Source organism: Sturnus vulgaris, chromosome Z, assembly GCF_052056855.1.
Source record: "Sturnus vulgaris isolate bStuVul1 chromosome Z, bStuVul1.hap1, whole genome shotgun sequence".
NCBI lineage: Eukaryota > Metazoa > Chordata > Aves > Passeriformes > Sturnidae > Sturnus > Sturnus vulgaris.
Window position 1 is genome coordinate 45,007,166 of NC_142283.1, and position 27,310 is coordinate 45,034,475.

The 27,310-nt window shown below is 40.8% G+C and overlaps 1 protein-coding gene across 5 annotated transcripts in view; it reads left to right on the forward strand.

The window, feature by feature from the left end:
- Positions 1 to 6,242: 6,242 nt before the first annotated feature.
- The window catches only part of LOC106860820 (transducin-like enhancer protein 1), an 83,525-nt gene continuing 62,457 nt past the window's right edge, over positions 6,243 to 27,310 (forward strand). For 3 of the 5 annotated variants that reach the window (XM_088157396.1, XM_088157397.1, XM_088157399.1), the window contains exons 1-4: positions 6,244 to 7,484; positions 8,076 to 8,176; positions 9,770 to 9,833; positions 9,933 to 9,977. In XM_088157396.1, coding sequence (XP_088013522.1) covers positions 7,461 to 7,484; positions 8,076 to 8,176; positions 9,770 to 9,833; positions 9,933 to 9,977 — 234 coding nt within the window. In that variant the 5' untranslated portion in view covers positions 6,244 to 7,460. Of the gene's footprint in view, positions 7,485 to 8,075; positions 8,177 to 9,769; positions 9,834 to 9,932; positions 9,978 to 27,310 lie in introns of all 5 variants that reach the window. The other 2 variants (XM_088157400.1, XM_088157398.1) reach the window with 2 other exon arrangements.

Genomic DNA, 27,310 nt, shown 5'->3' on the forward strand with positions numbered 1-27,310 from the left:
TTAAGAACTGCATCACAGTGGTGCTAAAATGTTCCCTCCCGATTTAATTCCTCTCCACAGTTCTCCTCCCTATCACTACCATCACTATCCTTGTGCAGCAACTTCTTTCACATAATTTCTCCACTTCTCATTGGGTCCTAAGGGACATAGTTGTTAATTCTGTTCTCTCAAGAATATGGGAGCCCAGAGCTTTTAGGGCATGGGGGAAGTTGGAAACAGACTTAATGCCTTTTTGCCACCAGTACTAGAAGAGCATCTCCACAGATTTGCAGCCACAGCACACCAGCGCATTACAGCATCTGCATTATGAAGAGACAGCAGGACAGGACAATCTGCTCTCATCTAGGCCCTGCCAGACTGAAATCTGAGGTCTGGACTAGAAAGTTGGTACAAGGGCAGCTCATACAGTGTTTATAACCTCAGCAGGCAAGAACCGCTTCTGAAGGACTGGGAGGCAGAGGTATTACAGGAAACAGCTGCCAAACTCTAACCAACTTTCAGCTGAATCTGCTTCCTATTGGCTGACAGAAAGCCATGGTTCCACACACAATATTTCTGTACCATATCTGTACTTTAATGATTCCTAAAGGCTGATGCTTTCATATGTGGAGAATAGATACTAGGGTAAAGGATAGAGCTTCATGTACCTTAGCAGCAGCAAGTTAGTTGCTGTTCCTAATCCTGAAATGCCAGTGCACTTGGAGCCATCTCTCCCTCTCAGACAAACACTTTCTTTGTACAATGATACTTCCACCAGCCATTACAACAAATGTTTTGAAAGTATCATTTCCACAAGACCACTTGCCTCAATGTTACTTCCCCTATGGCTTTAAGTCTAAGGTGATCTAAGTTTGGTGATCTGTAGACTCTTTCTAATGTTATTGACAACTTAGGGGGCAAAAAACTCCAATTCTGTCAAAAGACACTATATATGGAACCAAAATACGTTGGAAAAGTTTTAGTATTTTGCCAGACAGGGAAAACTAGTATACCACAACTAGTCCACTGAAGTGCAATGATTAACTGTACCCTTGTGGCAACCTTCTGTTTTAGGTAGCTCCCGAAAAGGGGGATAAAACTTCTAGACTTGCATGGCGTCATTGGCAAAAATACATGTGTTTTGCATATGTATGTGACACACAACCTACTATTCTGTATGCATGGGCCTGATCTGGTGAAATCTAACACAAAGACATCTTTTTTCAAGCAAGTATTGTCATGGACTTCAAAGGGACTATTTCCAGGAGTAAAATTTTGTCACGTGTGTGATGACAGGATCAGGGAGCTGGTATGATCATGCGCTCTCATTTACTGTACAAAATACACACACACTACTCCTTTAGTTGTCACCTCCTGCAATGGAGGCCTCATTCTGCTGTGGGCTGAAGTGTGATACTCTGGCAAGTGGTCTTTATTAGAAAGGTCATTGACACTGTCAAGCATCCTTTGAAAGGTGACATTGCACCTAGAAGGTTATCAGGCCAGAGCCATGAAGTCTACAACAATTTCTCTGTCAATATTGTAAACAGGTAATACATCTGACCTCTTTTTGGACTTAACAAAACACAGATGAATAAAGTTCTTCTGTGCCTCTTTTTCACCCTTCTGTCATTCATGTATACACTTTCCCCAAGCTTTGTTTTGAAGTACCCTGCAGAAATACTGAAGTTGAGAAAGAGCTACTTTAATTATAAGCACCACAGTAATGAATTCAAGTACACTCATTTATCATAAAGGGCTTCCCCATCTGTCTCTAAAGTATGCTCAAAAATGCTGTGTATTTAATAACATGAATGCTGAGAATTTAACACATTTTAGTTTTAAGCACTCCATTTTGGCTAGATTTTTGTAAGATTGTACAACTGAATTTTGACTAAAGGAGCAGATTGGGGGCAGAGGGGGGAGAGTGTATGGGGACTCTGTGTGTGTGTGCGTCTGTGTGTGCCTGTACGTGTGTGTGTGGTCTCTTCCTAATTTATTTGCACTTCAACCCACTGGGATCAAGCTGCAATCCCTGTAGGCAAAAGGAGATTAGGGAAAGCGACTGACTGTTTTTTCCCAGACACAGAAGGGAAAGCGACTTCTCAAGTACCGCAAGTTTTTCTGGCCACTGTACAAATTGTTCCTTAGTATGGAGAGTTTCCAAAAGACCTAATTAGCAACTCGCTACAAACATTTCTTTGCATTAGCTAATGATCCGGCTACACTTGTAAGCAAACAGTACCAACATATCTAATCAATGCAGAAAACCAACAGAATGCCTATTAAACATCTGGATGTAATTTTCTAGTTAGACTTAGAACAAAATGAAAACATATGCAGGTTTCTTTGATCTATGCCTCAACAAAGAAATTGTCGATAAAAAAACACACTGGCCAGTCAATGTGTCATTTTCATAAAGCCTGGTCATTTCTTTTCAAATGTTCCCGGTTTAATTTTTTTGGTTTCCTGCAATCTCTAATTTTACCATATTGTGTGAAGCCAAAAGGGATTCTTTGGATCTGATTCCATTTGAGGTTTTACTGCTGCACAATCTGCTACTGACTTGTTTTTTTTTTTTTTAATTCAGCTTGGGGATTTTTTTAAGGGTGAAGGAATAGGGGAAGTGAATACAGTAATGATAGTAAAATGACCTAGTGCAACTTTTTGAACATTCTTGCCTACAAGGAAAGCTACTAATTAAAAAGAAATCAAATTACTAAGAGGGTATGCAATGGCTATTAGCCAAAAGACAGCAAATAATTAGGAATGTAATTGCTTTACCCTGCTCATATCATTTGCACTTCACAAATAAATGAATATTTTAAAAGTGATATTGTTTTGCATGCCCCTATAACAATTATTATTCTTTCAACTGTATAGACAGTCACTACTATACCACATGTACTGTATGATTCAAGGTTTTTTTTTCTATTTCACCTGCACCACACTGGCATTCAAATAAATAAACCAAACAGAACAAACCCCCCATGCCCGTAAAGACACGCATGTTTCTCTCACATCTGAAAATCCAGTGATCTAAAACTTTAAACGCATAAACTCTATTGAATTCTAGAATTGTTTCCTCTATTAACTTGCTCTCACTATACAGAGAGTAGAAGAGTGGGACAAATCACACTGAATTGTTTACTGCCCACCTGCAGCTAACACCTAGTGATCAACATTACCAACATCATTGTTTTATGTGCCAGTTTGCACAAAGTTAAAAAGTATTGCTCGTAAATAGTATTGTGAACAATGAAGGAAAAAATAATAAACAGTGCATTAGACAGAACAACATACAATACATAGCTTCGCTAAAGAATGGATGCTACATCTAAAACCCTTTCAGTATTTTTAACCTATATTTTGGACCCAAGAGTGCTTTTTGTTCACTCAAAGCTCCAACTGCTTCAGCGTGAATTTTCAATACATAGCCAGTTTAGGATTATGAGGTAGGAAGATGACACTAAAATTTTTACAGTAAAAAACAACTGATTTCAAACAACAGAGTAAAATGAATGACTGGACAGAACAGTTGAGGGAGTTAATACTGAAGGAAATATTTTTATTTTTGAAACAAGAGATAGATATTTAAAAATAAGTCTTGTAAATCCAGTTGGAGAACTGTGTAGAGTATATACAGAATTGTGGCAGAATGATCTGGTATAAAATGCTACCTACTTGAATATGACTTGCTTAGCCATATTTTGCTGTCTTTCTATGGTGTAAATAGTGAACATTGCCATGGAATGAGAATGTTCAGTCCCCTGGAATTAATCCATTTTTATACTCATCCATCACAAAGAATTTTTTTTAATGTTTTAATAAGCCAATGATGATGCATTATAAATTAGTTATACATCAGATAATGTTGGTTATAATTCCTGCTATGTAATGTCAGTAGCGCTCATTTGAAAAAACACCCAGCGCATTTGATTCTGCTTCTGCTTGTACAGCTTTTCTATCTCAAATATAATGGATAAGATTCAAAATGCCCTTAAGTGTATGATTCCAGAATCAAAGTAGGTTAAAAGCACTTGCTAATAAGAACCAGGAAAACAGAGCTTTTCTCTTTCTGTTAAAACACGCCTTGGACGTTTTAATGTTGACAAATACAGGTAACAAGACATTTCAACTTTCATGTAGGTGAGCAATTAAGAAAAAAACAAACCCCTTTTGTTTATGTTCCAAAATACAGTGTTGTTTTAATGTCATATCTGTCAATATCTCATTAACAACTTGTGCCAGCAGGTTAAGCAAAGTACAGAGAAAGTTAGGTAAGTGTTACATTATTATAGACTCCATAGCTACTAGGTACACACACAAAGTATATAATCATAGTTTGAATTTTTATGGCACCTTTCATCTGAAGATCTAAGTACTTTAATAAGCATTAAGTAATTAAGCTTCCCATTGCTATGAACAGAGCAGTGAGTTGGCCTGTCCAAGACAAGAGAAGACCTGGGAACAGAATGCTGGATTTTTAGCTTTGCTTATGCAGGTGGAACACCAGACAAGTTTACACTCCCATCCTGGGAACCACAATCTATCAAAGCTCGCTATCAAGGGTATTTTGCCTGATCTCTTACAAACCATTAAAAGCCCACATATTTATTTATGTGCTCCCCAGATTGTATGCACATATGCACCATATACAGTGCAGATATAAATGCAGAGATACACATGTACACAGACATGCACAGAGACATAGATGTATCAGTGCTCGCTGACAATACTCTGCAGTCCTGGAATGAGGTCCAGACTTTTCATTTCTTTTCAGAAGACTGAGAAAGTCTCACACACTTTTGTGTTGAAAGTTTTTAAGTAAAACTGGGAATACTAAATACTCTGGGAATAATAGTGGGAAATTATCACTCTGAACAAACAAAGCTTTACCTTGATATTGCAAAACATTACATTTCCTATCAAATTTAAACATACTGCTCTTTCTTTAGGATACACGATGAAGCACAATACAATACAAGGAAGTAATCTGTATCTACTAAAAGGGTTAGTGGGGAATTATAAGAAAATGCAGATTATAACATTACCATTACCATGTTTAAAAGATGGTATTCAACATTCTAAGACCCCTTTTTAGGTAGCACACAAGTATACACCAACAGCAAAAGTGTGTCTTAAGGCACTGTTATAAGCCCAAAGGTATTTCACACTTCACTGTGGAATTCTGCTATGAATAAGGTGCTTGCTAATAGAGGACACGTTTTGAAGTTTACTTCCCACTGCAAGCTATGTCACCATTTGTCATCTCCTCAGCAAGCACACACAGTTTGCGGTATTTGTTTGACCCTCATCTATCTCAAGTGGGCCTATAAACCAAAGTTATTGACAGCTTTCCTCTATCAAGCCCCTCTTAAAGAGAAGCCACTTTTCCCCAAAGGACAACTTCCGTGTGATCAGAGGGTCATTCCAACCAACACAGCAGTTGGCGTGCCCTGAGCCACGCTAGCACGCGGGAGGGCTTATCCATCCTCTCGGCGTTTTCCGTGGCGCACTGTCAGCAGGTGCGACGGCCCCGCCGCTGTCGCCGGGCCAACGAAGAAGGGCCGTGCCCCGACCCGCCCGCCGCACTGTCAGCGCGCCTCGCCGTGCGGTGCGGGGCAGGCGGTGCGGGGCAGGCGGTGCGGAGCGCTGTGAGGGCAGTGCGGGGCGCTGTGAGGGCAGTGCGGGGCGCGGTGGGGGCAGTGCCGGGCGCGGTGCGGGCAATGCCGGGCGCGGTGCGTGGCCGCTGCCGCGCAGCCCGAACTCGCCTCACGCCCGCGGCTTCGGCGGAGGCAGAGGGGGTGCGCGCGCAGGCGCCGCGAGCCCGCCGCCGCGGCCCCGCCCCCCGCGCGCGAGCCCCACGTTACTTTGATGGACAGCTCGGCCTCCCCGCTCTCCTTCCCGCCGACCTTCCCCGCCCCCCCGCGGCGCCGCGCGCCCCGCGCCCTCCCATTGGCTAGCTCCGAGCGCTCCCGCCGCTCCTCCACAAAAACGCTTCCCAGCGAAAGGCGAGAGGCGGCGCGACTCCGGCTCTCGCCATTGGCCCGCGGGGCCGCGGCGCGTCACGGGCCCACGTTGGCGGCGGGGCCGGCGATTGGGCGTCCGCCCCCCCGCGCGGCGGCGTGGGCGGGGCCGCGCGGCTGGTTAGCCGGCGGAGTGTGAAACCGCGTGCTAATGTAAGCGGCGCGGGCGAGCTCGGCGTGTCCAGCTCGGCCACGGCCGCGCTCAGGTCCCGCCGAACGCCGCCCGCCAGGCCGCCGCCTCAGCTTCCCCTTGCCCTTGGCTGGCGCGGAGGGGACGGGGCAAAGGAAGCCGGTGGTGTTCCCATCCGCTCGGGTTCGGATTTTTCAGCTGGGGAGAACTTTATCCTGGGTCGACGAGGAGCGGCGGGCCATCGCGGAGGAGAGCGAGGATGAGGATGCTGCTGCTGTCGCCGCGATGTGTCGCGTTCGGGGGGTTCTGGTGAGAGGCGCAGCTCCCAGATACGCGCCCGCCTGTAGGAGGCTGTAGCGGTGCCGTTGCACGAAGGAGCTTCCCGTCTGATTTAAACCTCAAACGAACGCTTTTATTTCTATTTTTTTTCTTTAAATTTTCCCCAATAGGGTTTGTCGCTTGGACGCTAAGGCCAGCGAGCATCTTGAGGGGTTTGCTTTCCTTTTGTCCTAGGGACTTCTCTGCAACTAACCGAAGAGTCTGTTCTGCGTGTGTGGTACCCTTTCCTCTGCCCTCCAGCGTTTCGTGCATGTGCTATTGGAGCTGCTCCGATCGGGGACGGCTGTGCAAGAGCCCCCGCCCGCCTCCTTCCTCCTCCTCCTGCCTTGCTCTCTTGTTCATCGCTCTGTGTATTGCCGCTGGTTTGGCCCCTGCGCCGACGCCTGGGAGCAACGCGTCCCTCCCTGGAGACTTTTTTTCGCCCCCTCGGCTTCCGACGGTACCGCCGCGGACACTGCGACCCTCTCCCGCAGGGTGGATTTCTCCCTTTTGACAAGGGGCAGAAGTGGAGAGAGGAGGAATCGCCTCCGTTCGGGGTTTCCGGCCTTACAATCGCATCGACCACTTGCGAGTCAGTGAAAGGGATTATTCGCTCCCGCTGAGGGGCGGCTGTTGCCTCCCCCGTGCCCCGTCGGGTCCTGTCCCACCGCGCCCGGGCGTTGCGGGCGCCGCCCGCCGGTCGAAGCGCCGCCGAAGGAGCGCGGAGTGTGGTGACCGTCCCAAGCGCGGCCCGTCCGTCTTTCCCGGCCACCTTCGGCCCTCCTTGGAACGACAGCAACAAAGGACGCCGCGGCTGGGGGATGTCCCCGCGGCGGGGGCACTGAGCCGCGCCTCGCCCCGCTGCTGCCCGCGGCGGCGGAGGGAAGGCGGCCGCGGGTGTCGCCGCTCCTGTCCCCTTGGCGCACCGGGTGTGAAGCCGGGGCAGGGCGGGGAGTCTCGCCGCGAGAACCGCGCTGCGAGGGAGACCCGCCGCGGCCGGAGCCATGTTCCCCCAGAGCCGGCACCCCGTAAGTACGGCTTGGGCCACCGCTCCGCGGGTCCGGGGCGCGGGGCGAGGGCCGGGCGGTCCGGAGCGCACGTCTGGCTCCCTTGTTCGGCTGGACCTGGGGGAAGGAAGAGGAACGCGTCCTCACAAGTTCGTTCCCTCCCGGGTGGAGCGGCTCATCCTGCCTGCCGCTGCGGCCCCCTCTACTTTTTTGTTGCGTGGGCAACTTATTTGCCTTGGGAAGGACGGCGGGGGGTCGCTGCCGGGCCAGGCAGCATCCGCCGAACACAGCTCCCGGAATGGGGCTGGCTGTGCCTCCGCGGCGGGGGTCGGTGGGGAGGAGCCGGCACGCCCCGCTTTCGTGCAGACGGCGGCGGCAGGAGCGGGTGGGTCGGAGCCGGAGCGCGGTTAACCTCGGCCCCACCGCAGATGAGGGACGGGAAGGTGGGTAACAAGTGCGCAGCGCCCTAGGGCGGGGGCGGACCGGGCTGGGCGCTCTCTCCATCCCTCCCCTCTGGCCCGGCCGCGATGGGCAGCGCCGCCTCCTCTTCCCCACGGGGCGGCCGCGCAGTGTCTGAACGTGCATCTCTCTCCCGTGCCGCCACCGCGCCAGACCCCGCACCAGGCTGCGGGCCAGCCTTTCAAATTCACCATCCCGGAGTCGCTGGACCGCATCAAAGAAGAGTTCCAGTTCCTGCAGGCGCAGTACCACAGGTGAGCGCCGGCGGGCCACCCCGGGACCAGGGACTAGGGCCCGGTTCCCGGCCGGGCTCGGGGGGCTGCACCGAACGGGCGCGTCCAGGCGGTGGCGTGCGGCGTCGCGGCAGAGCCCCGCCGACGGACCCCGACGGGCCGGCGAGCGGAGCGCGGGCAGCCCCGGTCCGCCGCGGGCGGGGCCTTCGGGCGGACGGAGCGCGTACGGGGGAGACTGCCCTGCCCTGCGCGGGCCTGTGCTCCCCGGGCAGCTGCGAAAGCTGGACTGTCGGAACTGGAGCCTTCGGCCCCTCTGTGCGTTTGAAAAAATATAGTGTGTCTTGGGAACCCCTATGTGGAGGGGTCATTTCAGTATATCAAGTGAAGACCTGTGCCAGATCTGTGGCACAGCGCGTAAAGGAGGCTGCTTCTCATGTTTGCTCATTTCTCTGTGGTGTAAATGCAAAAATTAATAAAATGCCAGCGTCCTGTGATAAAGAGCCAGGGAGGACGGTTAAAACACACAAATACTTAGAGTATTAACACAAACTTTACCGTGGAAGTTGTGGAATGCGCTCCTTGTTGCAGCTGTGCCCTTCAAAAGTTCTTTGTGGGTGTGTGTTGCTGCTGGTGTTGCTGCTGAATTCCTTTCAGAGATTTAGGATACAGGTTCTTTCTGACTCTGGGCATCCGGTGTTAAGGAACATTAATCTTCATTGATTTTGTACTTATGTGCACGTGGAATATTTAGAGAGAGGTAAAAGCTTTACAGGTTTCCCAGTCAGAAATCGCTTGATTTTAGTTATGCTTCCTCTTCCTTTACCTATGATACTGTAGTCTTATCAAAAATCATTAACTAGCTTAAGCCATTTATTGCTTAAGAGATATAATGTAAACTCTAAACATCTGGTTTTGTAGTTGTAAGTGAAAAATACTGCTTGCACACTAACTGTTCTATAGGGTGCTCACAAGTATCATTAAAAAAAAATCAATTTGATAGAAAACAAAGGGAACCTTGCGGCTCTCAGTAAAAGTACTTAGAATTATATCACTGCTTGTGATGAGACGTGCAAGTGCCAGGTGCAAGTTATTTTTGTTTACGAAAAGAAAAATGGAAAAGAAACTTGCTGGTAAATGGTAGTCAGAATTACCAGTTTTCAAGCACTGGGCAAGGTAACATTTGCTAGAGTGTATTTAAGGTAGGAATTATACTCAAGTTGTAATTGTAAATGTGAGCGATGTTACTTGGCAGTCATTTACTAAACGCTGTAAAATAGTAAGAAATATCTCTATTTTATCTTTTTTACTCCTGAGACGTACATCAGGGAAATTCAGACCCTATTCTAACTTGTAAGTTGCAGCACTTAATAGCAGCTCTTTGTCAAAGTATGAAGAGTGGGTATGTTTAGGTTCTGTAGATAGTTCAGGCCTCATAGAGCACCCATGAAATGTTAAGCTGCTTCTTTTGGCCTTTTTATTTCAAATATGAATTAAGTCTCCTGTATTGCGAGTTAATTTGAGTTTTTTTAATTAGCAGCTTCTGTCAAAATACAAATAGGGAGGATAGATATAAAAAAAATGACGTGTTACATTAAAACATGATCTATTTTATAGCCTTAAATTGGAATGTGAGAAACTGGCAAGCGAAAAGACGGAAATGCAGAGGCATTATGTGATGGTAAGTATATTTATTTTTTATCTTTTATTTCAATAGATATCTCCTATTAATACAATGTAAGTCAGCATAAGAAAATAATGTATGCTCATTTATTTGCAGTACTATGAAATGTCGTATGGATTAAACATTGAAATGCACAAACAGGTAAGACATTTTGTTTTCTAAGCCACAAAATCTGCAGTCTGTCTGGTGCATTTAAATGTAACTGTGGTGTTTATGCTTAGATGACTGTATTGTGTCTGAATCAATAGCATGATTTGTAGTCTGATTAGTAGACCTTTGCCTACCTCCTGTCAGATGAGGTGTAGATTGGGTTAAGCAGCAATGCCTATTTTGGTATTGGTCCTGAAAGACTTTGACATAAATAGGAAAGGTCTTGTATCTGTGGTTTTAAAAATGCAGTTCAGTATTTTACAAGTTTGGGGGGTTTTGGGTTGTGGGTTTTTTTTGTTCTTTTGTTTTGTTTCTGGTAGAGACTTTGAGATGTGGAGCTGATCCTATGTCTGTGTAGCATATGTAGTCATAGTTACTCAAATCCTTGCCTTATAAAGGTATGAAGAGATTAGTGACTTGGAAAGCTCTAGTTATGACTATGAGTTTGCAAGTTCCCATAAAATTCACACTTATGGCCACTATAATGGTGAATAAAAAGCGTATTGAACTGGAACAAGACACTAAGGACCTCATAGGAGAAGAAAAGCTAAATGATTGCACAGCCCAGAGGACCCTCAATTGAGTAGTCATTGTCTGCCAAATAAAGCATTAATGGCAGGGTGTAAGTATTCTGTAGATATGCTGACATTCACTTTTTCATCAAGATCCTAGTACAATAAGTCTTTCAGAAATCGATGGCCTCTTAAAAAAATTATCATTAGATGAAGTTGCACAGTTGGACACATTTCAAAGTGCAACAATACAATTCTTTCTTGATGTGTATGTGCTATTTCATCTAAAACTCTTGTTTCATTAAATTAAAGAGCATGACTGACCGGCTAGGGCACAGCGAAGAAATTGATTAGTTCAGGCCTCAGATCTTCAGTATATTCAAAGACATTCATTACGCAAGTGAATTACTGAGTTGAATTTTGCTTTTGTAACTCTGAACTCTTTGAATTTTTTTGTTTGTTTGTTTTGTTTTCCCCTAAAAATATCATATTTTGTAAGGTGGCATTGTAATTCCATGATAGTTTCCTATCTGCAAATCTGCGTAGATATTCTTTAGGGTGTTGGAGGTATGCTTGTTTCAATTCAAAATCTCATTAAAAGGAGTTGTATTATGACAACTGTTTTTTTTCTTTTTTTAATAATGTACCAAATAACCAGATGGAACAGCAAGCTTAGTGTTTGACTTAGTTCTGTACTGTAGCTTAACTATTTTTCTTGTGGCTAGTGTTCTAGAAGAATGTCAGCTTTTCTGTGAGGTGGCTTTTCACAGCTTTGTGATTTCGAGACTGCATTTTTTTCTCTTCAGCAACTTCTTAGCATACTGTAATCTGTGAGGAAACCATTATATGTATAGGGAGCTCATTTGCTGCGAAATGGATGTTATTTTTAGGAGGTCTTTGAAGAGAATGTGTGATTTCAGTTAGTGTACTAGGAATTAACTTTAGGTAAAATCAATTAAACCCACAGGATTAAAGTGGGTGAGAACTAAGGTTTCCACTTTGACCTTAACATATGTATAAAGGCTTAATGTTCTGTATGTATGGCAATTAGAATTATGTAGGCAGTGATACTTCGGAAGCTTTTAGGATTTATGACAGACCATTATATCTATGTTAGTTGTAGTTGGGAAGAGTAGCACACACTTGCTCAGTGTGTGCTGTTAAGAAAAGAATAGGCTTTTGAAGGTATAAATACATTTCTCTGGATGTGATCTCAGCTACTATGCTGTTACACGTTAAGTAATTCTAATTTCTGGTAAAAGTAGCACCTTCATGTTAAAGGCTATTGATTTAGATGCCTGCAGTGAGAATGCCAAATGGTGTTGCAGTTCAGTATGTAGGTGGCCTTAGATTACAGGAAGCAAAAAAAAAAGGCTTAACAATGACATTCTTCTGAATTTCTACTGCTAACGATAAGTTCTGAGGAGGCTTTTGACAGATAGTAATCATAATTCTTATTAACTGGTGACGTCTACCCCCAAGGGTGTAGCCAGGCTCAAATTGATGCTTTTTGCTGGCTGATCACCAGCATGGCCTAAGTGCTCATTATGTTGTAGAAAGGGCCTTTGGAGCTCTCATTACGTTTGACAGGAATTCTCTCTAGGGGAAAACTGGGCATTAGCTAGACTCCTGACAGGCTGAAATTATTCCTGCTTTATGGCTTATAACCAAATGCTAGCAAGGCATCATCAGGGGACATGAAAAATTGTCATTTCTGACAACATCTTTGTTACTGGAAAATGCAGTGATGAGGAAACTTGAACAAGCTTTAACATTTTTAAGGTCTTCCTCCTGTTTGGATGCTTGTACTTAATCTGTGTGAAACTCTTCAGACTGCTAGGGCTGCTTTTTGAAAAACAAAATTACACTGCAGCAGAGCTTATTTATGGAGTGTGGTGTGTACATCACTGTTAAGGTACAGTCACTTAGATAAAATGAAGTACTTGCAGTTAGCCTGCATGTAAATGAGTTTGCGTTCTTGTACCTGATGGACTTGTGTCAGCAGTTCTGTCTTAATTTAATTTAGTAATCTGTTACAATTTAACTAAAATAAAGTTAGTCAATACTTGAATGTTGTTATAAACAGACTTAACTGAAGTGAACTTTGCATACACAAACAGCTGTACTGGCAGAGTTTTTCACTTGAATATGTTGCATTTAAGTGCACAAATGGCCATAGAAAGGCTTCCCTCACAAATCTAGCCCTGGCCTTTTGCAGTGTTTAACAGCATGATGTGTGCTTAAATCAAGGTGCTGCTGCGTTTCAACCTGCAGGCTGAATAGTGGTCAGGAAATAATCTTTTTGACAGATTTGTGTCTGGTTTAGATTTGGTTTTGTTTCCTTCTTTTTCTGCATAGGTTTTTCAACTTCTTTAATTTAGAAATTCCAAAGATTTTTTTTTCTTAAGAGCACGTTTTATGTAGACACTTATACCGTATTCTTAGAAATTATTATAGGGTGAATAGTTACGGACCAAATTTTGCATTCCTGAAACAGAAACAACCACCTAAGGATTTGTTTAGGAAGATGTGTGTTGATTTAGATGTTGTTTTCATATGTGTCAAGACAGAATGAATAAGAACATTGTGTGGTCTTCAGTTTCTCTTCTGTTTCTCTTCTGTGTTATACTGTCCAAGTGAGATTTTCCCCAACGTGACATCTGTGTCTGGCAAAGCAGATGAATCAACTGCTAGTGCCAAGATGAAGAGTTGGTTGGGTGTTAAAAATCCTGCTGTACTTAGATTTGCTACCCTTGGCTCCTAGGGCACTGCATCTTTATTTTTGCCAGCTCTGCTTGTCATCTTCTGTCATAAGTCAGAAGATAAGGTTTCCTGTGCGTTTAATGTCTAGATTGGTTAGGTGCAAGATTATCTTTTGTTCATTGGCAGGCAGCCACAGGAAAAAAAAATTCATCAGTGCTGAACGATGTGCTAGACTTATAAACTACTACAGTGTCTGGGTTTCTGCTATCCCAACAGTTATGGTAAGGTTTCCTTCTCTTTGGGTGGGTCTTTTTGATCTCTGACCTGCCTGGAGGCAGACCTGTCATTCAGTAGCTTGCCTGTTGTAGAAAAGTATACTAACTCCAAAGCTGCATTGTGTTAACCAGTTGTACAGGAGTTACATGTCTGCTTTATCCTGGACTGTTCTGTGGAATCATTTCTAATGCTTCATGGCAAAGGACAAAGTCGTCTAATGATATCTCATTAGAACATCAGTCTTCAGGAGAGGGTTAAACAGGAGGGAATTAAGGAGCTTAGTTAGCTCTCTGCAGCTCTCGAGTAGGATGGCTTTGCTGCTGAAAGGGATTTAAAGATAAATTAATTTTCTTCTTTTTTCCTACATTTTAATTATTGGAATGAAAAAGTCCTTAAGGTTTTGGTGGTATGCAATGAATGTTTCAAGAGCATTTTACAGTTGGCACAACCGCAAAAGACATGCAAAAACCATTTTTATTTAAAAGAGAAAATGGTAGGATTGATTGTTGACAGTATTTTTCTCTGAAAAAACTGTACTTATTCTACAAATATTTGGTTTCTAAATGAGTACAGTTATGTCAGCAGCCTAGCCATTTCAACCACAAATAGAGTTGCCAGTTTAAAAGAGGAGAAAAGACTAATTACCTCAACTTTCATGACTTTTGAACCATGTTTCAAGCTCGAGGCCAGCATTATTGTGAAGGAGCTATCTGACAGATTCGGGGCACGGTGAAGTACATCTCCATGTGGCTTTCACATAACCGTGTTGTCAGATACCATCTATTATGTCAGTGCCATACAGAACTTAATTCAAAAGTGTGTCACCATGTAAACACTGTACATATGTTAAATAGTGCCTGATCACCTCTCATTTTAGGCTTTAAGTCTGCCAGATTTCAGGTTCCTCGCAGAGCCGGAGTGAGTAACACTATTCCTACCAGCTACATTGTTACATTTCCCTTGCATTGCTGGAGCTTGCATTGCAAGGTCTGTTGATGTACTTTGCCTATCTGTTCAGTTGGAGGGAAGGAAAAAGAAGTCCTGGTAACTTTCGGGTTAGAGGCAAGAGTGGAGATGCTTCGTGAATGTGCAATATCCTTTTGTCACAACAGATTCTGTGGGGAAAGCTTAATGGTTTTCCTCCTTCTGCTGGTTGTTATATCAAATCAAGCTGAGCATTTGAATAGCCTTTTGTCCCTCTCTACTTAAGTGTTTGCAGCAAAGTGCTAAAATTGCAGTGTCTCCTGTGCAGAATGGAAAATTATGATCCTTTAGACTAGATAGATCACCGTTGGCATACAGTAAAAACCTTTAAAACTAATTTTGGATCAACTGGCGTTATCAGAAGACTGCAAGTACCTACTTTAAAAATAATAACAGCTTTGAATGGAACTAATGAAATTTCTTTTCCACTTGGGGTAAGATTAAGAGATCTACTGGTAATTATGTAGAACACTACTATTGTCACTTTCTGCATCACACTTCTGAGTTGGATTCAAGAGTGGAGGTATTTGAACAATAGTTGCTTACATAGTTCCTCTCAGGGGAGAAGAACAAAGGCAGGGAGAATTCATAATTTTGTCAACATTTAATTGTCAAAACATTTAGTTTAACATATTAGTTCTTACCATTACGTGGAGGCTATGGCTTTTAAAGTTCTTGCAAGATGGTCCCATAGTCAAGCTGAATTTGCAACCTGTGCTCTTGTAAGTATCAAATTTCTACTTAAAACACTTTTCTGGAGGTAATATTGCATGACATGTCGGGGCAACACTTTCTAGTGTTTGACCTGCCCTTATTGTGAAGAATTTTATCCTTCACCAACTGGGAGTTTGCCTTTCCGCACTGGTAACCATTGTGTGCCTTTTATTCTTCTATTGTGCACCTCTGAGAAGGAGCTGACATAGTCCTCTCCATAATCACTTTTTTGTCAACAATGAACTCTCGTCTCCCATTAATCCCCTTCTTCCTGAAGCTGATCAAATCTATTTTCTCCCTGGTATGATGTGTGCTCTGATTGCCTGATCATCTTACTGGTGACACTTAGAGACTTGCTCCAGTTTAGCAGCATCTTTCTTCTTGCCCAACAAGGGGAAGTTGTTTCAGTCAGCCAGTTGGTAACAGTCATTCTCCTGTGTCCTCACATGAGGTGTAGCCTTCATCAGCACGAGTGTGGGGCTGATGCATATTCAAATTGCTCTCCAGAGCCCTCCTGCAAAACTGCTTTCTCAATAGTGTGTTTTCACCATTGCTGTGCTGTTGTGGGGAGAAAGTTGTTCCTGATTTAGGACAACCTTCCACCTTTGTTTGCTTTGAACCTGGTTTCCACTGTCTTTATTTGATGGCCAGTGCTTCTCAGGACAGAAACTGTTGGTGCTGTGTTTTCAATGGAGTTAAAAGGTTAATACCTCTTGCATCCCATCTGTGTTGACTCCTTTCCAGGATGGGCAGTCCCAGCTTAAACAGTTGTGTAGCTTTCTTTGAGCACTTTCCTTGCTTTTCGCTCAACCTTTTTTCATTTTTAACTTAGACTTTTGAAATAAAGAAAGTAGAACTGTATGCAATTCTCAGGATGCTGGTGAACCAGAGATTTGTATTATCATCTTTTTCTGTTTTCTGGATGTTTTTTGTTTGTTTTCTTACTTTTTATTTATTCTCAGAAAAATTTCCAAGTTTTACCTTTTGACTGCCATGAAATGCTGAACTGCTGGAGATTCCTTTCACATTTGAATTCATGCTCATGAATGATAGTTGTAGGCTTAGGAGCCATCATTTTACATGGCTAGTTATGTCTACTCCTAGTGTGTGTAAATTTTGTTTATGTATAATTGTTTCATTTCCCATTTACTCTTGTCAGGTCTCTTTGCAATTCTTTAGCCATTGCTTTTACTTTCTTATGGATAAAATAATGGCTTTTACTTTCTTATGGATAAAATAATGTATTTGTATTTCCTTGCAGCCTTCGTATTTACTTTCTTTCTAATTCTTTTATGGAACAAGTTCTCTTACTTGCTGCTTGCTGTCTTTTCCAGGCTGTGCTGCTGATGATATTAGTAAAATAGATTGCAGCAAAGGCCCCTGTGAAACTCCACCAGTGAACTGTTTCTGGCATAGTGCTGGAGGTGATTGAAAAGTGGATTACAGCCTGCTGAAATTGAGTTTGATCTTAACCAAACTCTAGTTAAATCAGGTTAGACTTAAAAATCAGTTATTTCCCGAGGTTGTCTCTTTTAAGAAAGAAGCTCTAGTGCTGTACAAACAAACAAAAACCTCCAACAAAACAAAAACTTAAAATATTGCTACCCTGTGAAATAATGCTATAAGCCTTTTTTGATTCCAATTTCACTTGCAAGTATTGTGATTATATTTTCAAGTTAGAGATTTTAATATAGTTTCCATAGGTTTATATGAGTCTTGACAGCCTCATGGTGGGCTGTTTGGGTTTTTTGGTTTTGAGTGTTGAGTCTTATTTCAGTTGTTAGCAAGCTTACTTATAAAATACACTTCCAGTATGGGGAAATCAGTTTAGGAAATTAATGTGTTTGGTGAGTGTTCCTGGACTTTTTTTATAATGATAATAATCTGTGTCTAATGAGAAATTGCAGAGTGCATTAGGAGAGCCTAGTCACTAATTTGAGATTGGCTAAGTTGCTCCCACCTTTTCTTTATGTTCTTCAGAACACTTGTTCTTTGTGAACAAATTAGCACTGATGATTAAATTACAGATCAAAGTTCTTTAAGGAGTGTTAGGTAAGCTTTGTGTCAGGGCTGGCTGTCTGAAAGTATTTTGTATTTCTTACATGATCTGATGAGCTAACTAGCCTTTTTGGCAGTGTGGTAAAACAGAAAACTGAGGTTAATTTGTGTTTTGGTTTAATACTTCTAAGTTTGTTTGAGTTTTTGGATTTTTTTTTTGTCCCTCTCCCTCAGCAACATGGATATTCTCGTTTTCCTGTTCGGTCTTTTTTACTTTATCTTGAAGCTTTTTGATGTTTGTGTAAATAGTTGGTCAAAGCAACTTACTTGTAAGGTGACCAGTCACTGTATTGACAAGAACAGACACAATAGAAAACTGCATTAGGAGGCAAGCCGTTGGGATTTGCAGTAAATATATTATAGAACACAAGTGCATTGCCGATACTGCTTGTTTAGCAGTTTGCAAGGGCAATGGTAGTATGGATTTTTGAATTAGAAGGGAAGGACTGATCTTTCTGTGTGCTGGAACATCTAGTTGATGGCTGAGGATAAAATTGATTTAGAGAACAAAATGCTGCCATCTCTATTTGTGCCATTTTAAAGACTTCTATGGATTAGCAAGCAAAAACAAAAGAGCTCTGGAGAATGGGAACAAGAATGGGTATGCTTGCTGAGCTGCATCTTGATAAGATATTAAGTCTATGAGAACCTGCTTTTGTTACCTGAAGAAAAAGGACATCTGAAACTGGGTGGGCTTTATGATCGGTGAAAATCTGCCTATTTATGAATTTGTTTAAGTGTTGTAAACCTCTTGAAATGCCGTGCTCTCTGCTTCAAGACATGATGAGCTCATATTCTTTAAGTATAGAAATCTGAATTGAGCTGGGGAGAAGGGATGAAAACCCTACACTTCCTTGGGAAAAATGACTAAGGGAAAGATAATTCTTTTGTCCTTTTTTCCAACAGTTTCTATTTACAACCAAGTTTTTTGGTTCGTTAAGGTAAAGCATTCATCTTTCTTGAAGGTGTAAGGATATAAGGTCATTCTGAATTGCTATTGTTGTAACTGGTTATAGGATTTCCAGCCTTTTGGACGGTAAACTAGGCTAGCTGTCTGTAGCCTCAAATGGTGACTATGAATTGTCAGTTAAACAAATGCAACATTTTCAACAAGACCTATGGAAAGCTTTTAGGTTGTTTCTTCCAACTGAAATAGGAGCTCTAGGATCATGTCACTAGCAAGGATCTAGTGCCTCCCTGTGTCCTCCTAGCAGGATCAGCTATACCAGTGTCATTTCTGATAGGATGTTTGTTCTATCTGTCAGCAAAGACTTAACAGTACTGCCAACCTTCAAGCTCTTCAGGTAGCAGATTGCTTTTATGTCCTTGCTTTTGAAGTGCTTCTTCAGTTACAATTTCAGTCTTTTCTGTTGTAGCTTCAGCTCTTTACTATGCATTTTCTTCACCCTAAAAAAGGAGAGCAAATCATTCCCCTGCCTTCCAGAACCATGCTGCATACCTTTAAAGTCGAGTGTTCATTGTCTGAATGGTGTTGCCCCACTGAGGTACAGTACTCCAGGGGAGGAAATGCCGTGCTGAGTGGCATAGAAGGTTTGCTCAGAATACGGCTTATTGCGGTGGCAGCCTTTTCTGCAACAGCCTGCTATTGACTTATGTTGAACTTCTGATCCTCTGTGACCACGAGATTCATTCCTAAGGCCCATTATTTCCTTTTCTTTTATGTTCCTGTCTAGGCATGCTATGGGGCTTTATCCCTGTACTTTTTACTTTTCAGTCCATTTTCCCATTCACTGTAAAGTGAGTTCCGAAGCTATTCTCCAGCATATTCTGTCTTTCTCAGCTTGAAACTCTTTGCAAATTGAGGATTAGGGTAAATGAAGAGATCTTTATGCTTGTTAGTGGGAAACACTAAAAAATACTGGACCTATCATGAATGCAGAACTTCTTAGTTTAAAAAAAAACCCCACCTGATTTTATCCATACATGGTTTAATAATCAAGCAGTTTTGTCCTTGTTCCCATGAAGTTTTTTTGTTGTTCCTAATAATGCTATGACTGTCAGATCTTTAGCAAAGATGTTAACATGATCTGCTTCTCTTATCTGTAATTGCTTTACCCATTTGGACTTTGCATAATTCTGATGTTTTCTGCTGAAAAATATTTGAGCTGTGCTTTTTTTTATCCATTTCATTTACATTGTTGTGGATAAGAGGCTTTTTAATGATTAAAATTGAGTAATTAAGCTTTGCTGTTTCATTTGCTGTGTTTTGTTAGGCACTATTCATTTGACTTGTGAGGTTCTGCAAGGTGTCCACTAGCTGCTCTTCACTACTGTGCATTTTGTATTTCATCAGATCTAGTCGATGTGAAGATATTTTGCTTGGAACTCTGCCTCACGTTTCTTTGCTGTTTTGATGCCTTGGAATGGCTACCTAGAATAGAGCTAGACGAGATTAAGAGAATAAAAGTGGGTATTTATTAAAGGCCTTCTATAGGTACACCTTGGGCAGTCAGAAGCCTCCCAGAGGGGCTACACCCCAGATGTACCATGGTCAGGAATTTTTCAGATAGATATAAGTTTAGTCCATTTACATATCAGGGGTTAATTGTCCAATCACAGCTTCAGGTAATGAAGCCATACACCCCCAGTTTGCTCTCCCCCACCCACCCTAACTCACTTTTTTTTATACTTTCCAGGGCCTGAAGGCAGTAGGATGTCCTTGAGTTTCAGGCCTAGAGGAATTGTTTTGTTTGACCAAAATGTGAAGATAATAACTAACACTCCATATAGAGTTTAGAGTTATACACTCAAGCAGTACAGGATTTGAAAAATATAACAGTTAAAATCCTAAGGCTTCAGTTTAAGATGTAATGTTGACCTTGCATGACTAGTAATTTATAATAAATGATTTGTAATGATTCTAATATAGTTAAGATGCATACAAAAATGCATGGATTTTCTGGCTGTCTTGATGTCTCTTGACCGTATCTTCACTTTTCTAAATTTGGTGATCAAACCTGATTATTCCAATCTGTACAGAAGCTTTATATTAGTTGTTTCTTGCTATTGGCATATATGCTCTTGTGCTGTATATGTTTATACAGCCTCACTGGATTTAGTTTCTGCTTCATGAATGCTTTCCTATTGGTGCGAAGTCGATGAAGAATCTGAGATTTAGCCTCGGCACAATTCCATCCTTCCCGTTTTTCTTCTTTCCCTTCCACCTCCATATGTACATCTATTAACTGTCATCCATGTCCTTAATATTGTTTTAAAAATAAAATGTTGTCTCTCCATAATGCTCCCTGATCTCCCATGTTGGTAGCATGTCCTGTAAAGCTGACTGTACTAGTTGGGATGTGCTTTTCTGGAGTTTTACTTGGTTTTCATTTCCTTCCATTCCCAAACATTATAAATTGCAGTGATTTCAGTCTTAATCAAATTTGTTTCTATTGGGGCAGATTCAATGCACTCTTGTCTATTAGAATGCAATGTAGATGGTCTTTTTACTATTGTTTCTATTCTGTAAGCAACAGAATATATAACAAAACAATACAATTTTCTGTCATGTTGCCAAAGTTTTGCTGAATGATTTGTGAACATTTTTCCCTACACAGTGAAAATATTCATTATATTCACCTTCTGTGCAAATCCTATGTAGGAGATAGTTCCGCTAGTTACTATCAAAAGAGTTGTCAATCCTTTTAACTTGTTATTCATTAGTGAGTCACCTGATGGCATCTGAAGCATTGATATGAATATGTGCTTAAATTGTTTTTGTGACTTGATAGATTTTTGAAACTGAGCTGTGAATATTCTAAGCATTTTAAAATGGTGAAACTGCATTTAAAGTAGTGTAGTATACGTGACTTAGTTGGTATACTTAATTTGATAGTTATTTCTGAAGTCTGACTCTAGCATAGTGATTAGTCCCCCCCCTCCCCCCATAATTCAGATCCTTGTCTTAATATTTCTCTTTTGTTAGATGGCATGCTTATTGTTCTAGTAAATAAATTCTAATCCTACTGCTGTTAGTCTTACTTGAATGTTGATAAGGACAGAATCCTGACTGGGAGCTTTGTTATTGACTTGCATGCTGTCAATGTATGTGCTAGGTTTGAGGAATTTAGTGCTCTAATTTTTTTTAAAAACTATTATTCCAGGTTCTTCTTCAGCTTTGTAAGAGCTTTGACTTTCTACTGCTATCCCAATCAAGTGACAAGTACTGAAAAGATATTTGCAGAAATTCCAATGTAGCTTATAGGAATGAGAGCAAAATAGGAAGTAGTTTTAAAATAACATCCTAAACTCAATTAAGAGCCACTGGTGCCCTTTCCTGGTAGGAGTATAGATATACTTCTTATGCTTTTTAATCTTTCTCTTTTCTTTGTCTCCTCGTTGTTACCGTGTAGTGCAGTGTTGCTCTGTTGTCCAGAGTAAATCAAGTTCTTAAACCTTAAAGATAATACTGCAAAGTGTGCTGGATAATTTTGGAGACCATGCTGCTTTTAGAGCACCATAACAACTCTTTAGAGTGTAGTCAGATGATTAGAGGGGAACTCATTGACAGCTTATGTTTCTCCCAAAAAACTCTGCTCCCATCTTGGTTCTTCTGATACTTTGGCCTGTTCTCCTACTGGATGGATGTTCTCCTGAATTCATTTAGCTTCCTGATGTAGTGGTCTACTAAGCTGGCCCTTTCCTGCTTTGTATTACAGAAACGTTTTTTGCCTGACTAGTTGTTGAGATGCTTGACAGGTCTCTAGATGTCTGCAGTATGGTTCAAAGAAATAGTGTCCCTGGAGGCAAAGGTGGCAAAGACCTCTTCTGGATTGGAGTCAGCCTTTGATTTGTTCAGCATCTCTTGGAATCTAAATAAAAGTGGGAACTCTGTGTCCTGGAAAACAGCTTGAAAGTAAAACAAAGCTGTGTGCTCACTTAGGAGATTTAAATACCTCTGTGTGTATTTAAGGTTAGCTTAGGCTTGGAAACTAAACAATGGAACTGAAATTTAGATAAACACACCTTTTGTAGTTGTGAGTGCTTAACCGAGATGGGCTGAAGTTAGATTAAAGGAGAAATGTGGTAACTGCCCTCTTTAGCCAAGTTTAAGAAGAGTCTTGACATAGTGAAGATATGTGAAAGGAGCACTTCGACATCCTGACAACAGAGTCTGTGTTGCCAGATGGCTTTGTTTCAACAGGATTTACAGCTGTAAATGGGATGGGCAGTTGTGTACAGGGCTTCATTGAGAGGTACAGCCTCTCTATTATTATAAAGCATTGAAATTAGACATCTGAAATATATCCAGTCACTTTACACTTGAATGGGATCCAAATCTGTAGTAGATATTTGGCAAGTGTAGCTGTTGTCTGTGTATCATACGTAGCTTATGTTTAAATTAATGTGACCTTTCTGCAGTTTAAACAACGTCTAAGAATTCAGATAAAAGTAGTTTAGGTACTGAATTAAAGCCCTCTAATTTCACTTTGGAAATTATGTTGCATTCTGTGGCTTTATAATTTTGAATTTTTATTCTGTTAATATTTCTGCTGCTTCTTCCTTTCCTCACTCCCACTTACGATATGGTGGTATTTTGTTTTGTTCATTGCTAAAGATTTTTCATCCCAATCTTCTGGGATTTTAATACCATCTTGTGGGTGACTGATCTCACAATTAAAATGAGTAGTACAAATATGGGGCAGAAGGAAATCTGTGTTTATTAATTATATGTCATGCTAAACTGAAGTTTATGCCCAAAACAGAGAGATTATTTCTGTTGCTGAAATGAATGCTACCCATTGCTTCTTGTCAGATTGAATATCAAGTATCTGTTGAGAATAAACCTTTCCATTCCTTCCTATTGGTGAGAGCAGTAGTGATGACAGTGTTTATAATTTAAAATCCAGTTGGAAGGTTGACTTCCGCAGTTTGTCACGGGTTGGTTAATACGGCAGTAAAGGGGAGATGGATGTGGCTACTTGTGCAAGTCTATTACTCAGGAGGCCTGTAAATTTGATTGGCTGCTGCAGTTCTTCCAGAATCATTGGATTTGAGAGCAATAGAAAGATAAGATATCCAATTACCCAAATGATTTGCAGGGTTAGCCAACGTTGTCATGGAAACGCAAGTTGGAACAAATTAAATTTTAAGCAATAAAATAATCTTAAAGCACGTCTGGGAACAAGAAAATTTGGCAGTGGCACTTACCTGAATTGAATCTTAGCTTGACACGCTGTTGTTTGACATTGATATACTATGGGGGCCTAAACTTTTAAATGGCATGTTGCCTTTATTTTTATTTTTTTTATTTTGCAGCTATTGCCAAAATGGAATGTAGTGTATTAATTTTAAATAAAAGGGCATTCATAATATATGCATATCTCTGTGCTCAACCTGGATTCAATAACTCATGAATAGCAAAGTTCACAGAATGCTAGCCTTAATCATTTGAAGCTTTTGAGTGTTTAAGTTTTGAGATTTAATTATAATGCCAACATCGCCTCATCCCCTGAATTCTTAGCAAAAAAATTTTGGAGATGCTAGAGTCTTGCTATAGCAAGTACTAACAAAGCATGCAGAAAGTTAAGCTCAGTGAAATACGTCTTTTTCTGTAATTGTTCTTTGAATGTGTGTACTTTCTGTTGTTTTTGAAGGTCTTGATCACAAAAATAATAAAAGCCTTTGTCATTTAAGTGCACTGCTTGTTTCAGTGATTCTGTTGAAAAAATTAAAACACTAAACGGATATTAAACTTCAGCACAAGACTAAAATAGACAATTTCTTACTGCATTTCACAAGTCTTTGGGTATTAGAATTTCTGGCTTGCAGCAGGGATTTAAAAAAAAATGGTGAAGCATGTCCCATAAAGAGGGCTTTTATTCACATGCCTTACAGACAGATGGAGATGAAAACTGGGCTGAGGTCAAGCCATTTGCAGCATTCTCATAGGCTTCGATTTTCTTCTCATCTCCACCACAGATAATCTCAAATGATTCAGTAATGACCAAAAGTGCAACACTGACCTTTCCTCCCCAGTGGATTACTGTGTTACATGCTGTAAATGGCAGGAAGACCATTTTGTCCTTCCAGGAGGAATTCAGTGTTGTACTTGGCTTTCTAAGTCTTGGAAGTGTAAGCAGAGGCAGAGTGCCTAAGAATTACTTTCTAAAGCTTTTGTGAATGTGTTTTAACAGTATATTCCTTTCTGTGCATTAGAGGCTGATTCTCTGATCCTTTTGCTTGAAGGGAATGAATTAGGACATGCTTCTTTGCTATTATCAGAACTCTGGTGTTTTTTTGCTTTACTTTTAATCATGTTGTTATTAAGCTGTATTCTTCTGAATTTATTGCAAATTTTATTTTCAAAACTTGATCAAAATAATAGCATAAATAAAAATAAAAATGTAATAAATAAGAATATATAAACCTGTCCTTCAGAACTGGTGATAGAGTGCTTTCAGATCTGATCTAACTTTGTGATACTGGGAGTTCAGTGCAGGACAGAATAACAAGCTTCTGACATAAAATGGACCTTTTTAGCTAAGTATTGGTTTGTAAAATAAAATCTGTACAGCTTTGACGAGTCTCAGCAATAATAATGGGACACCTGTTGCAGTGCAAGTGATTGCTAAAACTAATGTGTTGTAAGATTTAATTTTTTTCTTAAATCACCATGGATGCTATAGCTGACGTTACTACTGGGATATGTATTGGTAGATGCTGGTTGGAGCAAACTCAGAATTACTCCTCTCAAAACCTCTGAAGCTGAAAGGGGATTAACTAATTCTCCTCAGAGGAGCTCAGTGTTCTTCACTCAGAAGTTGAACTTCTGGTTCCCATAAGCTAGGGCTTCTTACATTAGAACTAAAATACACGAGTGTTTGTTATGCTGTGAAATAGAATTTGGATACTTGTATTATACTTCCTTTTAATTCCATTGCAAAAATCTGTAGTTTTCAAGAAATTGTGGTGATTTAGGTATGATACCTTAGGTGGAGGTTTGGAAAGTACAGGCTATCAAAATGCAAAATTATCTGGAATAGAATGTTGTAAAGGAAAAGTTTACTTAGATGTGAAAAAATACTTTTTTTTTAACAGTGCAGAAGGAAAACAAAATTCAATTCTACAAACAAGCTTAAGTCCATAGTAAAATGCCTTATTTAAATGAGTATTATATTTAGTAACTAGTCTGGCTGTTTCGTTCTTAGTCATTATGTTAAGAATTCACTTTAACAAGTGAGCAAGACAAACTTAAGTACAAACACTTGAGTTTGGCAATGGTTAGGTCAAAACATTTAAGTCCTTAACTAAATGGAACAGAGGCAAAAAAATTACACAAGTGAAGAGAAAAAAATCCATCAGCTCAACTTAATTTTACAAAATGCAGCTGAATTGCTTCATGTTAATTTTTAATGATACTTCAGAAAGAAGGGTAGCACTTCAGTCAGGGGTCTGACAAGCTAGTCATTTGCAAATAAATCAAAAGACAATCATTACAGCAGCAAGAACCAGTGAATAATGTAGTTTTGTTATTCTTTGATGGGCCTCGCACTCAAGTTCTCTATTAAAAATGAATGCATTCAAGAGGGCTCTGCATTAAGAACACAAACAATTAAGGGCACTTCAAATGCTTTGCTAAGAGCTGCCATAGAGCTCAGAGGACTTTCGTGAGAGGTGCAGGCTTCTGTAGCCTGCTTTACCAAGGAGCCACGAACATGGGCAATTAGTCATGTTTGTCTATGTTTGAGCAGCTTTCTGCGAAGTTTCCTTTGTTATTCATCCTTAGGGCCTCTCTATATGTCTCAAGATTAGCAGTTAGGTAATAGTTATGTTGTATTCCAAGGCCTCTAGAAACAGGAGATAAGTACCTTTATTTTAAGACTTTCAAATTCATGAGCCTCAGGTCTGGGGGCTTACTCTAAAGACTCCAGTTACCGATGTCTAGTCTTGATTAAGGAAGCTGTCCTTGACTCTTTGAGAAAGGGGTTTTGCCTTCCAGAATGGATGTATATACACTCACAGGCACGTGCGCATGCATACTCAAGGGTATTTCACCTTAAGTAGAAAATGTACATTGCCTATTGAACTGTTGCATTTACATTTAAAGTAACAAATGTCTCTTTTCTCTCAATTCTGAAGACAACCTCTTGCAACACTTGATCAGCAAAATTACATTCATTATGCACTACAATCTAACTTTCACAACTTGTTAGACAACAAAAATATTTAATGTGTTTGCAAATGAAAATATTTTTTAATTAATATTAGAGGGCAGCAAACAAGAGGTGTATGAAACTGCATAGTTGGTAAATAATTTCAAGTACTTAAAACGTGTGTGAAAACTCTTAGACAAACTGCCTTTTAAATGCAAGCAGACTTTTTTATGATTAATAGAATAGACATTCCAGTTTTCAGTGTAGATGTCTCTTAACTGCCACTTGTCATAACAGCAAGAAATCTCAAAATAAACTTACTTTATGGCATGTACATTTAAATTTATCTAGCACTGTAATTGAATTAAGGCTACTGTTCACATATGGTCATCAATGATGCCCAGCTTTGGTAAAGACAAACTAAGAGGAATACACTTTTTTTTCTGTTCTGACGCTAAATCAGGTGACACTAACTTTAAAAAAAATTGGTTTGGAAAAGATGAAGGCATAATCAACTTTCCCTTTTAAAAAATAAATTAAAGAAAACATCTAACTGACCTTTATTGGAAGGCAGTTACAACCTGATGGACGTGATAGTGCATTCTTTTATGTTACTGTTTGATGTCATGTATGCTATTTTATTATAGTGAAGCTCAGATATATGGGGCTTGGGGCAGAAAAATCCAATCATATGGACAGCTTACATGTTTTACAGACTCTACTAAAACTAGAGTTGCATTTCATTTCCTTATAGCAACAATAAAGACATTTACTTCAAAACAGGGAGACTTTTGTGTAGACCATACAGGCCAAAGAACTTTTCAGTAGATGGCAAATGGGTTTCTTATTTTATTCTTTCTCTATTCCCCTCTTATCACCTGCTATGATTCATTGTTTCTGCCTGAAAAACAAAGTTAATCCCATTGGTCTAGGGCAATTAAGTCCTTGGATCCTAAACATT